Raw genomic sequence first — 12,812 nt, 5'->3', positions numbered from 1 at the left:
ACAGATTTTGGATTTTAAGATTGTGCTTGCTACAAGATACTAGAGTAAAAATTAATTTTTTGCTCATTTAAGTCCAATTTCAATTGAAGTCTTGGTAATAATTTCTAAAGAATTGCCAATAATAACCCTCAATTTAACCTGGTTTAATTGGGCAAAAAATGGGTTAAAGACAAAACTGTTTTTAATTGAATGCAATATAATGCAAAACAAATCCTACTTATATATAATATTGATGACCAACAGAAAATCAAACAAAGTAAATACAGTTTGAAATAAACCATGTATGTTTCAAACAATGCAAATTTACTTTATCTATAGAGTTTGAAGAACCTAAGATTGCACTTTAGCGTATGTGTACTACTTTTTCATAATTTAAAGAAAGTTAAGTGAAATAAAAGAAGAAAATAATTTGAATATTTCAAGCATTAAATTAAACTTATGGAATAAAAAACATACTTCTTGGATTTGTGAATGGAGCAGAATTTTTCCCCATTTTCAATCAAAAGAAACACTGTTCCCGATATTTAATTCATATATTTTCTAACCTCTAAAAGCAGGTGTTTATCCCCAAACACTCTCGTGTCTGATAAGCCCAGTTCCATTGGTGAGTGCCTTAATACGGGCGTGTAGTTTCTATTCCTTTCCATTGTTACTTGTATGGTAACAGGGTCTACTATCGAGAGGGCAGTTTCCTCCTCAGCTTGTAAGGAGCAGGAGAAGACTTCGAGACTCTGCAACGTACAGGATAGGATCTTGTCCTTTGACTGAGGGCGGTAGGATAGCACTGCTGTGCACTGTAAATAGAACCAATTTTGTGATATAATAATTATTCTTCTCTCTTGACTGTTAATAGCAGGACATCACTGTTTTTTTATCAATATTTCAAATGAATTATATTTTTTAGTATTATTTTATATGAATGTAATATGAGTTTCGTCATCACATACATAATGGCAGAGTGTACTGCAAAGGGAACTTGATGCTGTATGGACTTTGCCTTACCCTGAGTATGACAGCATTGGTATCGAGAGAGGACAGGTTTTCCACAACCACAAACTCAGTCTCTGTCACATTCAGTTTCAACTCAAAGGGAGGGTCAGACTGAAAATGAAAACAATTCATAATAATTAATACCATATTGTTTATTAATTAATAAATCAACTAAGTACATGTATGGTTATTTTACTCGCGTTGATTAATAGCCTGCATGATAAAACAATTCAGGAAAGCGCACATCAACCATTAATGTGTAAAGATTTTCAGAAATTAATCCTTTTGTAGCACATTTCAAAACATCCTATGTACAATATTCAAGTCTTCTTTGCTATTTTGCATTGTCAAATGACCAAAACAGAGTTGTTGATTTTCACCATTTTGGATTTGGGGCTGGGGCCTTTATTACTGGAAAACATGTGGGCCTTTATTACTGGAAAAACATGTGTCAATTTTACCTAGAAATGAACAAGACTGTTAAAAGAAAAAAGAGAGAAAAGATAAGGATTTGATGAAATTTATTTTTTTCAATTAACTCCCATAAAATACTTGTAGCCTATGAGCCAACACAAGATCTTGTGACTTTGACCTACCAAGGTTATATAAACTAGCCCATAATCACACATAACAGCCATTCAAGATATATATCACCGTGGTTGTATGCTGATAAAGGACCTGTAACTCCAGTATTGACACAATACATTGTGACCTTGACTTATTAAGGTCAAATATACTGACATTGCGAGAATGCTTACAGAAGCCATCAGAATAATTTTGATAACATGAATGTGCTGATTGTGTGTTTGTAGTTGGGCTTAATGCTGATGAAGGACTTTTGGCTCAAGACTCAACACTGAACAGTGTAACCTTGACCTATCAAGGTCATGTATATTCATCCCCAGTATCACATTAAATAACTCATTCAAAAAGCCCCAAAAGAACACCCACCTGTGCCTGTTGAGTATTTGAAGTCATGCTTGTCGATGATAAAGGACTAGTGGCTCCAGAACCAACACTGGAAACAGTTACGGGGGAGGTTGCTCCTGACCTTGAAGCACAGCTCATGTTACTCAATGACTGACCTGCAAAGAAACACACTTACACCTTGAAAAAGCAAATAATATCTTTTTTAAATATTTCAAACTCCTCAGTCCTATACTCAATACGGTTTTTTATGATGACCTATAATATTTAAACCACAAAACTAAACTATAGGGCAAGGGCAAGGGCATTGTTCATTAAAATATATATCAATGCTTTTGCAATTGGTAGTTTATACATGTACAATATGTATTAATGGCATAATAAGTCCAACTCATGTCATTGTGTATGAAAATGCATTAATTTGCACAACATCACTACTAGATTATCTCAAACAAAAAAGATCATTTTCTCATACCTAATAATCTTTTTTTTAACAATAACACACTTACTTTAACTTACGACTTATCTAAATCTAAATATACACTGACATTGAGGGAATGATAACAGAAGCCATCAAAATGTTTTTGATAACATTAACTTCTGTTGATATTTTAACATTGTTACAAGCATTTACTTATTTCTTCATAAATCATATCAAACTTTTTCGAAGTCTGACTCTTTAAAATGTGAATGAGTCCCATAATGTCCACTGGAAGTATATCTACATTCTCAGTGTTATTAAATAAAGCAATAAGACAATTTACCATAGAGGAAAGGATTCTCCGGCTTTGTCGCAATGAACTCCTTCACAGCCATGATCCACTCAAAACTACAGAGAAGCTTCATGTTGTTCACGACAACGCTAAATGTTGTGCCCTCTTGTGAGGCTCGCCAGTGTAGCTCAAGCTGGAGGCGACGCCCACTCTCTGATTTCATTGGCTGGAGGATCTTCTCAAAAACGCTAGTTCGCTGGTTGGTTGCTACATCTAAAGCAAAGTGATAATTTTCAATAAAACTTGCAGGCTGGTTAGTAGCTTCATCTAAATAAATGACAGTTTCCTAGATAATGCAAACATACTAATAATCTTATTTGACATGGCATGACGCAATCTGATAAGGACTGCCCTCTTTAATTACATACTTTGTTTAATTAACAAAAGAATTAGAGAAACGCCAAGTCCACTTGTTTTTCAAGCGTCACTATGTGACAAGTTAATTTATTAATTAGTTTATCAGTTATGAATTATATGTATTTCTGAGATTTGTTTAGCATCAAGTCAGTTATTGAATCAACCTAATTTAAAAGTTAATTCAGAATATCTGGCAAGGGCAGGCAACACGACACGAACACCTAATAAATTCAAATATCATCATCATTGTAATTAGCTTTAAGAAAATATTACAGGAATATGACAGAGATCTAGAGATCTTAGATGATCAGAATGAGACAGAAATATCTAAAGCACCATTCAAAACATACAGTATAGATGCTTGACAAACAGCATGAGCATTTTCCCTACCTCTAAATCTTGTATCACTTATAAGTATCTCTGTCGAAGTAAGATCTGTCTCCTTGGACTGGTCAGAAAACGACTCATAAGACAATCTCGAGTGAATAAAGTCTAGTTTAGCTAAGCTGACCCCTGACATTGAAGGGTCAGTGGGGTCCAGGTCATGGGAGGTCACAAATTCCAGGGTCACATTGTGGAGGTCAACACCCATGGAAATCACAGTCCACACATCTCCACTGAGAACAGTCTAAAATTGATCGGAAAAAAGTGGATGTTTTTATTTGACATTAATAATTTTAAAAGCTTTCTTTACATAATTATTATGTTTAGCCCTTATAAGGTCTTTAAGACTTACTTACTTTCATGTTTTGTTTCATTGATCAAAAGGCATTACTAAAGTAATATTCTACTCAAAGTGCTGGACATAGGAGACCTTATGAACTGCCATAATAAATGTCTATATCCAGTTTCATACAGGAATATTCAAGTTTGTTATGTTTGCACAATGTGAACAGTGTCACCAAAACGCCAACAAAGAAAACATGGCTATTGAAATACCCAGACTTTTGTCTAGACTAAATGAACTATATCTTTAGATCAGAGAATTTAGAAAAAAGTCTCAGTAAGGGGGTAAATGCAATTTTCATTCCCTACTTTACAAATAAAGGCCATCACTGTCTCAGTATTTCTGACAATGTGTAAATACACATTTGTATCAACCAATACCTTTAGTTTTGGATACTATTTCTTTCATTGGTAAAGCAAAAAGGGGATTAACACATGCATCCTAGGCTACTGTGTGACCAGGTACGAAATCAGAAAACACAGCAAGTAATACTGAAAACTTATTAGGTGTGCTTATTTGTATTTAAAGTATGCAATAGATTAGATTTAAATTTAATAAGTATATCATAAAAATTTGTAATAACTCATACCTGTATACTTGGGTCCTGCATGTAAGTAAGAAGCTCTTTTTTGAAGTTCTCAATCTTTTCCCCCAGGTTATGGTCAAGAAGACCTCGTATTAACTTGTACTGCGTGACGTCTAGACAGCAATAGACGGAGGACAGTGCCCCTTGCACGCGCACATCAGGAACAGCGTGGCTTTGATCACCATCCAGGTTTCGCTCTATTTTCAGATCTAGCATGCATTTTTCCTTAAGCAATGCGTAACCCTGTGTGAAAAAAGGTTCATAAAATCTGACAGCTCAACATGAGTATTTTTCATTTAGTTTTTTGAAAGAAAATTGAGCTGTAGTCAGTATTACAAATGAATACAAACTTGAAAAAAAAATAAGATGAGTTGACATTTAATAAGTTTATACGGATTTAAAATTATTGCAATTACGACAATATCTGTTGTTGGAATTGCCACCTGTAATGTTGTAATGCAGTTATTAAGAGTTATTGCTCAAATAAGATGTGTGTTTTTTTAAAAGTAATGCACAGACACATTATATATGACTTTAATTAAATCAAAAGACAAAAACCTTGTTTCTCAATTTTTCTGATTAAAAGACAATATTTCCTTAAAATTATAATCATTTGCATTTGCGTCAAATTTAATTCACTACATGCAGGCCTTTTACCTTTCTTTGAATAACGCATGACGGAAATTCCAGGTCTTGTCGAAGATTTGTCCCAGAGTAACGGGATTTGTCTACCCTTTCTGCTGAAAATAAATCCATTGCAGACAGCCGTACATCCATAACATCCAACAGACAAGGACCAGCATCAGTATCCATGGTTTTATCTTCATCCTGGGAGGTCATGCTACTAGCAGTCATATTGGAGTTATCTTTCATAGTTGTATCACTTAATGAAGAAGGTTCGTCTATAAACTCATTTGTGTCGGGATTTGTTGTGAACAGTTTTGTATTGAACGCCTCAGAAAGGAAGACATTCAGCCCTGATTTCTTTGTATCCGGGGCAGGTGAGGAGTTATCAGGCACAGACATCAAATCCAGGCCAGAACTGTCTGACCTTGCACTGACAGATGTCCTTGACCTTGAACTGAAAGGGTCCAAAGATATCTGTGACCCTATGGCTGAAGGTGCAGGTGATTGGGGGTCAACACTTGAGCCAATCTCAGATATGTCCATTGATTCATCAGAATTTTCAATCCTCATATCATGTTCCAAACTTCCATATAAACTCTGCTGCATGGGGTCTACATTTTTTGCTTCTGATCCGACACTTGTTGAACTCACTGACCTTTGAGTTGTCCTTGACGATGACCTTGACAATGGTTGCCTTAGCAACAAGCCTCCAGCTGACTCAGGTTCTGCTGATACGGGTTTTTGGGTGCTTGTTTGCTGATCTGCAGTACATGTTCCATCATTTCCATCAAGTTTGAAACAGTTGCGTACGGAGAGTTGACCTAGATCAGCAACTAAGACATCGGTGCTTTTTGAACTGTGGGGGATTAGAATTATGGGAGAGCCAGCAACTATATCTAGTAACAGTCGAGCTTGGTGGAAAGCCGCTTCATTGATCTGCAACATTAAAAATTGATTGACTTAGAAAGCTTTCTTTACGCCATACATCTTAAACCAAAACATAAAGCTGAACTCAAAACTAAGGATATATAACCTATTGCCAATGAAGTGAAATAACAAACTGCCAAACTGATCAAAGAACTTATTGCAATCCACTTTCATCGCCGTCCCCATGTGGGAAATCCCTCAGAAATGGACCTTTCCCAAGTAGTTGCTCCCATTTACCCTAAGACACCCTGTGCATAGAGAATGTTGCGCATATCCAAGGATTCACAAACCTCTGCATGCGTGTGCACTTTTCAAGCCCGGTCTGAATGTCACATCCCCCCCCCCCCCAACATGTACCTTTTTCCCAGCAGATGCAGCCTTTATCGACCCTAGGAAATCTTGAGACTTTAGAAAATATTGTACAACTCCAAGCCTTTCCATCGTGAATCGGTGTGTGTGGGTGTGTGTGTGTGTGTGTGTCACATAGTTTCACGCTTAGCCCCCATGCCCCAAGTATGTCCTGCTGATGCCACCCTCATCCCACCTCAAGTTTTGTATTAATCTATGCACCTAGATTGCAAATCTCGGCATGTATGTATAACACACTTTCAGGCCAAGACCAAATGCCCCAATCAAAATATGTACCTTTTTCCCTGCTGATGCCGCCCTGATCCTACCAAGTACATCTTGCGCCTGAAGGAAGTGTTGTACGAATCCAAGCATCTCCATTGCGAATCTCTGTGTGTGAGTGTAACGCACGGACGACATCTCCATCTTCAGCTTCATGTCGTAATCCCGCTTGCACCAAGGATCAGGCATACCATACCTGTTTGTTTGGTAATTCAAATAAAATCATTTTAAAGTACATGATTGTAAAAGACCATTTTAACTTCATGTATAGATCCCTGCATAACTATAAATGAATTGGCCTGATCTTTTCAACCTAGTTACCATTTCGGCCTAATTTTGTACTATTAGCATTATTATTATTCACAAAAGCCAAAATTTACGGCGATATGTTTATCTTTATGTAACCATCAATCTTAGATCCCATCAATCCTATCTTGAATATTAACGAACTACTGAAAAGTTCTTATTTTTTCGTTTCGGAGAGACTTTTCAAGAGAAAATGAAAAATACAATATATCTAAAGATTTACTTACTTTCTATTTTATTATGCTATGTATGTATTCAAAGATCACCTGTAGTCCTTAAATTATTTTTGCAGTTGTAATAAAAAAGAAACCAATTTTATCCAAACTTACTTGAAGAAGTCAAACTCCAAGGCCTGTTCCCCGACTGTCATGAAGCGTTCCCTATAGAGGGCGCCACTTGGAGAGAGGTCCAACAAACTGACTTTACCAAGCTGACCTGTATGAACGAATTTCAAACCATGACGTTACAAATTTTGTCTGAAAAGCTTTTTACCATCATGCTTTTCTCAAAGCTTTAACATCGGTATATCTGATGTTAATAGGCAACTGCTATTGCTGTTATTGAATGAGTTGTAACAACTTAGTGGTTTGTTATTTATACAATCATTTAACTTCAAAATCATTTCAGTGTCACATTGAGAAGATGTGTGATTGCTTGGTACAGTGAAAAAAAAATTGTGACATCAAAATTAAACTGAAGGTATCCATAATTATTTTTGACATACCTTATTATTTTTTTAGCCTTGTGAGGGACAAAATAGGCAATAACAAGAGCATATGGACCATTTATCTCTAGGAACTTTTGTACCAACTTTCATTTGAATATATCAAACTCTTATATAGTTAAGACCAAGGTTAAACTTGTCGCACAAAAATACCGTCATCACAAATTTGTTGGCGATGACCCAAAGGATGCAGACAACAATAATGACACATAGGCTATGACAATACCTCAATCTACATTATTTTAATAATGCTAAAAACAAGAGCTGTCACAGAGACAGCACGCTCGACTATTCTGCCGCTTTTCAGTGTAAGGATTGAAAAGTTTTGGCGAGTATTTCTTTAATTAAATGCAAATTAGAGTTATCTAACTTGGTAAATTAAGTAGGTTGGATGGTTAAGTATCATTGTATCAAGTCTCAATGCAATACCTCAAGTAGTTGCTGAGATATTAACCTTGTGTGCTTGCATGCAAAACCTTAACCAAGGTGTGACGCTGACACCGACGCCGACGCTTGGGTGAGTAGTTTACCTCTCCATATTCTTCGAATAGTCGAGCTAAAAATTGTCCCCTATAAATTTCATAGATTTAAGATTAAAAACACCAACCTTTAACATCAATATTTCCATCTCGCATCACAACATTGGCATTCAGTTTGGACACGCTGGCTTCCGCAAACCTGTACTCTTCTTTATTAAGAATGATGGACAATCGCTCCATTTTTACCTTAATCTCAGAGTTCACCACAGCTTGAACATACTCGTCTGAAATTAAAACACAAACACATATGTTACATTGAGTGGTTTTAACCTACAACTTTGATTATAAGACACAATTTTACAATTGTAATATTTCATTAAATCATATTATCATGTAAATTTTGAATACCTCGTGACCCATTGGTTTTAGACTAGAAAAGGAATATGAAAGGTAAACAGAATAGTATATTGGTAACAAGCTTTTATGGCCTTGGAAGATTTAAACATAGGCTACATTATGCCTGATTTCAGTTGAAATAGTGAACGAAAACCATAACTACTTCATAAATAATGTTTTTTTACGAGTTAAACTTAAAAATGCATTAAAATTAATATGTATTTTTGAGCATCTATCAAGAAGTAAAAGGTCGTTGTTCTCCTTTAAGGTGGTTGACGCATAGTGCAATGACGGAGATGACCAGTACTGTGTAGGCCTATTTTGTTCTGTACCTTTTTTTCTAATCATATTTTTGAAGCAGCTTATATTTTGTTGCAAAAAATATCGAATAAAAAATCAAATACAGTACTGTTAAGACCAAACTTTACACTCTTGTTCACTAGTAGTGCACTAGTAGTGAACAATTTGTGCACTATGGATAAACTAATGTAGTCTGTAGTTTATTAGATAAGCCAGTATTGATTTTCCTGGTGGACTCAGATTGGCCTTACTATATTGATTTAATTTTACTGATAAAATCATTTCCTCTAGCAGATCATTGTTTAACTTGTGATAAAACATTTAAGTATACTGCATTTATTGATGATTTTATGATGATCATCATTTAATGGGCCAGTAACTAAAGACAACGGATTTCTACCCATCATTTACTGGTCATATTTGTCAATTTTTTAATTCTAATGTTGGTGAAATAAGAATAAAACATTTCTAAAATAAATCCAATAAATTTCTTTGTAAGCCAATATTTGAAAATAGGGGTGTTATCAATATAATTATGCTACTATTGTAGCATCCAAACAATTGTTTTGGTAATTCAGACATTTAATTAAAGTCAATTAGTGATTACAAAATAAAAATTCTGAATCCTAAGTATATAATTGAACAGCACTATTATATATTCAAACAGTGAATGCAAAACCAATGTTTATGATAAAAAAGATAATTGTAATTTAAAAGAAGAAAAAAATGCATGCAGTGTTGAAAAAATACCTCGCCTTAATTAGATTTAAAAATAGAAGCTCAGGCTATTTCTTCAGAAACAGATTTTTTATATATGCATTGCATTATAACTTCATCAAAAAGTTTATAAATACTAGATGATATTGCAATTGTCTGTAACTTTCCTGTATAGATGTTACGTAACTTCATGATTAATTTCATTACTTTTCATAAATAAACATCTTAAAAGCCTAGTTTTAGCATTTGATACTGAATGTATCTATTTCTCTTTATCTATAAAAAGAGTACAAACGGGAATTATCCTACCAAATGGCCCACTAACCAGGCATTAAATTTTAATTTCAGAAAATGATAAAATGCTTATTCATACTTTTGTAATGAGATTACCCATTGTAACAATGTTAGCCCCAATAGGTCGAGGCAATAAACAATACACAGGAAGTATCAGGAACCCTGCTGTGATAACTTAAAAATGGCAAAAAAGGGAATTATCCTATGCATCCAACCATTAACCAGGCATTACAATGAATATGAGTTCTAATAAACTTGCTATTTGATGTTAAAATACATGATATGCATGGTTAATATTAAATATCTCTACTCTTAACAATTTGATTAACAAATCATGAAAAGTGTCCTAAAGAAATAGTATTTTTATTTTATAATGCAGTTGCAAAATATAATTAATATAAACTATTTTCCATCTTTTATAAAAACATAAAATTGTTAACATCTCTTCTCTAAAACCAAATTCGTAAAAAAAAATATTGAGTTGCCTAGTTTTAAGAAGATTGTCATTTTAATTATCTGCTGTGTATCCCTTGTTTATTGCACTAGTGTCATTGCATGGGCCAATTTCCTGTGTATTTGTTTATTGGCTCGGGGCCATTTGGAGGTGACACCATTTAGAGTGGAAAATAGCATTGTCTTATTAATACACAACCAATTCTTGCATAAACAATATATGCATGGCCAATGTATTAATTTGACTGATGAGAATAAAGTATTATTACATTTATGTTGTATGATATAAATCATATAAATGGGATATTATTAATAATATCTAACATTACTCTTATTTTTACTCTAAAGCATTGTTATAATGCTTTTAATATGATTTAAAAAGTTATCAAAATGAAACGGTAAGTCAAACCCTGACAGATCTGAGATTTAAAAGACAGCCGGAGGCAAAAAAGATAAAGATCAATACACAGAATTGTGTACTACGGGGGGGGGGGGGGGTAAAGAAGGCTTAGGGTAGCCTTCAATGGATAGTATTTCATTTAATAATGAAGCAGCAGAACCAATTATACAAAACCTCTAAACAAATATATGTTTATCTATTATGTGTTTCAAATTAGAAATGCAATTAATAAATCTGGGTACAATTTAGAGAATATACTATAACAATTAATGGTGTACTTATTTGCTAATGATTGCTGTTAGGCTGTCACCTTCAATCATAATACATTTGTTAAACAAAAATAAACATAAAATTGAAAGTTTTAGAATAGATGGAAGAAAATCTTGGTTTATATAACCTTTGAATGAATCAACAATGGCACAACAATTTGAGCTTGGAACAATAAGGTATGAACCTTGATGATTAACTATTTTCAAAAACGAACAACTTGTAATTATCACCAAAGGCTAATGAATTCATTTCATCGTTATGTTCAATAAGTGTTTGAAAATGAAACCCTTTGACCCAGAGCCGAAGTTATATCATTATACCTATCAATTAATATCAAAATAATGCAATGCATATTAATAAAGAAAACAAAAAAAAAAAAACATTTAAATATCTTTGTTTGACAATTTGTTTTTTTTATAAAACAACATCAGTTTTTTTTTATTTCAATAAATCTATATCAGTTACATGAAAGGTCCAAATGGATTATAAGTATTCTCTATAAATTAATTAACATTAAAACATCTGTTTAAACTACACCCATCATTCTAAGTTTCACTGTAAAGATAGCTTTTATTATAGACGGAAGAAGCCTTATCTGGTCAGCCCCTTGTCTGCATTTAGTCTTTCCCTGGTCTTCCCCTTGTCTTACCCTAGTGCACTACGAAGTGCACTGATGGTGAACTGATAGTGAACAAGAAGTTCACTTACTGTCAAGTTTGGTCTTAACAGTACTGTATTCTGAGATGAAAAGGGCCATAACTCATACGAAATGTAAGGTAGTGTTATATGCATGCTTCTGTATCAAGCTCTGGCTCTTCCAAGACAACCCATTGAAGTCCGCAAAGACTAGACCCAGAAGAACCATTTCCTTACTGGCTGATCATCATTGGAAGCCATAAAATACTAACCTGAATCATTAGGTTTGGATTGGACCTCTGGCTCTCTACCAGATAATACATCGATGTCTGCTACCTTTGCTCCAAGACCGAGAAAGTCTAGTAAAACCACCCATGTCTGCAGGTTTATTTTCACCTCAAGGCAACTGAAGTCCACATCAACAAACCTGCAATAAATAAACATGAATTTTTGAGACTTGCCCTTGCCTATAGGCATACTTAATCATGTTAAACTTTTATTATGGTAAGACTGCTGGAGGTCAATTCATCAAGATTCCTAGGAGCAAATTTGTAGCTAGGAAGAATCCTTCAAAGATTTCTTTTTACCTTAAAGTAAACCATGACATGACATGGTCACATCCCAATTCAATTTTCAATGGACATAAAAATAAGGATAGTAAAACTACCTTCAATATTCTTTTTTCAGTGCTTTTTCATTGAAGCTACATCCACTAGAACTAAAGCGATTTGAACAAAATTATCAACAAAGACCAACAAATCATCGACTGGGCAACATGTTCTTTCAAATAAGTGAACTCAACTCTTTCACTGCAGTTTTATGATAAAGACCTTCAACATACCTCTTTATTTCATTGTATTTTTCCTTAAACTCCGGAGAAGCTACATCCACCAGAACTAGAGAGATGTGAACCAGATGTTCATCTACCAAAGAATCATCACTTGCCCATCGTAGCATGTGCACTAATGGAGGTGGGGTCCTTGGGCTGGAAATGGGATTAGAAAATATATATAAAAGTCATAAACAAAGTTTACAAGTCTTTTGAACATGGCATTTATTCATTTGAAACTTGAAATGTGTCCGTTACAAATCAAGAGTAGTGTGTTACAGATCCGGGACGGTATTCAATATTTAACTTAAGTTAATAGTATGGTCATACATCATTGTATTCATTCACTCTATTGGTCAGTTATTAATAGCAAGTTATCCAATAAGCTACATCATTCTTAGATCCAATTAAGACATATATTATATATAGTCCCTGCCCTGTTAAAGTATAAAAAAGGCAAAGCT

General features: G+C 34.2%; 1 protein-coding gene across 3 annotated transcripts in view; it reads right to left on the bottom strand.

Annotated features, from left to right (window-relative positions):
* Positions 1-12,812, bottom strand: part of LOC128238470 (intermembrane lipid transfer protein VPS13D-like) — a 93,068-nt gene that overhangs the window by 48,539 nt on the left and 31,717 nt on the right. For all 3 annotated transcript variants that reach the window (XM_052954423.1, XM_052954424.1, XM_052954425.1), the window contains exons 30-41: positions 12,361-12,504; positions 11,792-11,946; positions 8,182-8,337; positions 7,180-7,285; positions 6,560-6,740; positions 5,018-5,923; positions 4,364-4,603; positions 3,438-3,675; positions 2,682-2,903; positions 1,942-2,075; positions 1,003-1,101; positions 546-794 (exon numbers count right to left, since the gene is read on the bottom strand). In XM_052954423.1, the coding sequence (XP_052810383.1) occupies positions 546-794; positions 1,003-1,101; positions 1,942-2,075; positions 2,682-2,903; positions 3,438-3,675; positions 4,364-4,603; positions 5,018-5,923; positions 6,560-6,740; positions 7,180-7,285; positions 8,182-8,337; positions 11,792-11,946; positions 12,361-12,504 (2,830 nt within the window). The remainder of the gene's footprint in view (positions 1-545; positions 795-1,002; positions 1,102-1,941; positions 2,076-2,681; positions 2,904-3,437; positions 3,676-4,363; positions 4,604-5,017; positions 5,924-6,559; positions 6,741-7,179; positions 7,286-8,181; positions 8,338-11,791; positions 11,947-12,360; positions 12,505-12,812) is intronic.

The sequence above is a fragment of the Mya arenaria genome, chromosome 6, assembly GCF_026914265.1.
Source record: "Mya arenaria isolate MELC-2E11 chromosome 6, ASM2691426v1".
Lineage (NCBI taxonomy): Eukaryota > Metazoa > Mollusca > Bivalvia > Myida > Myidae > Mya > Mya arenaria.
Note: the sequence above shows the minus strand (reverse complement) of the source record. Positions and strands in the feature narration are given on the sequence as shown.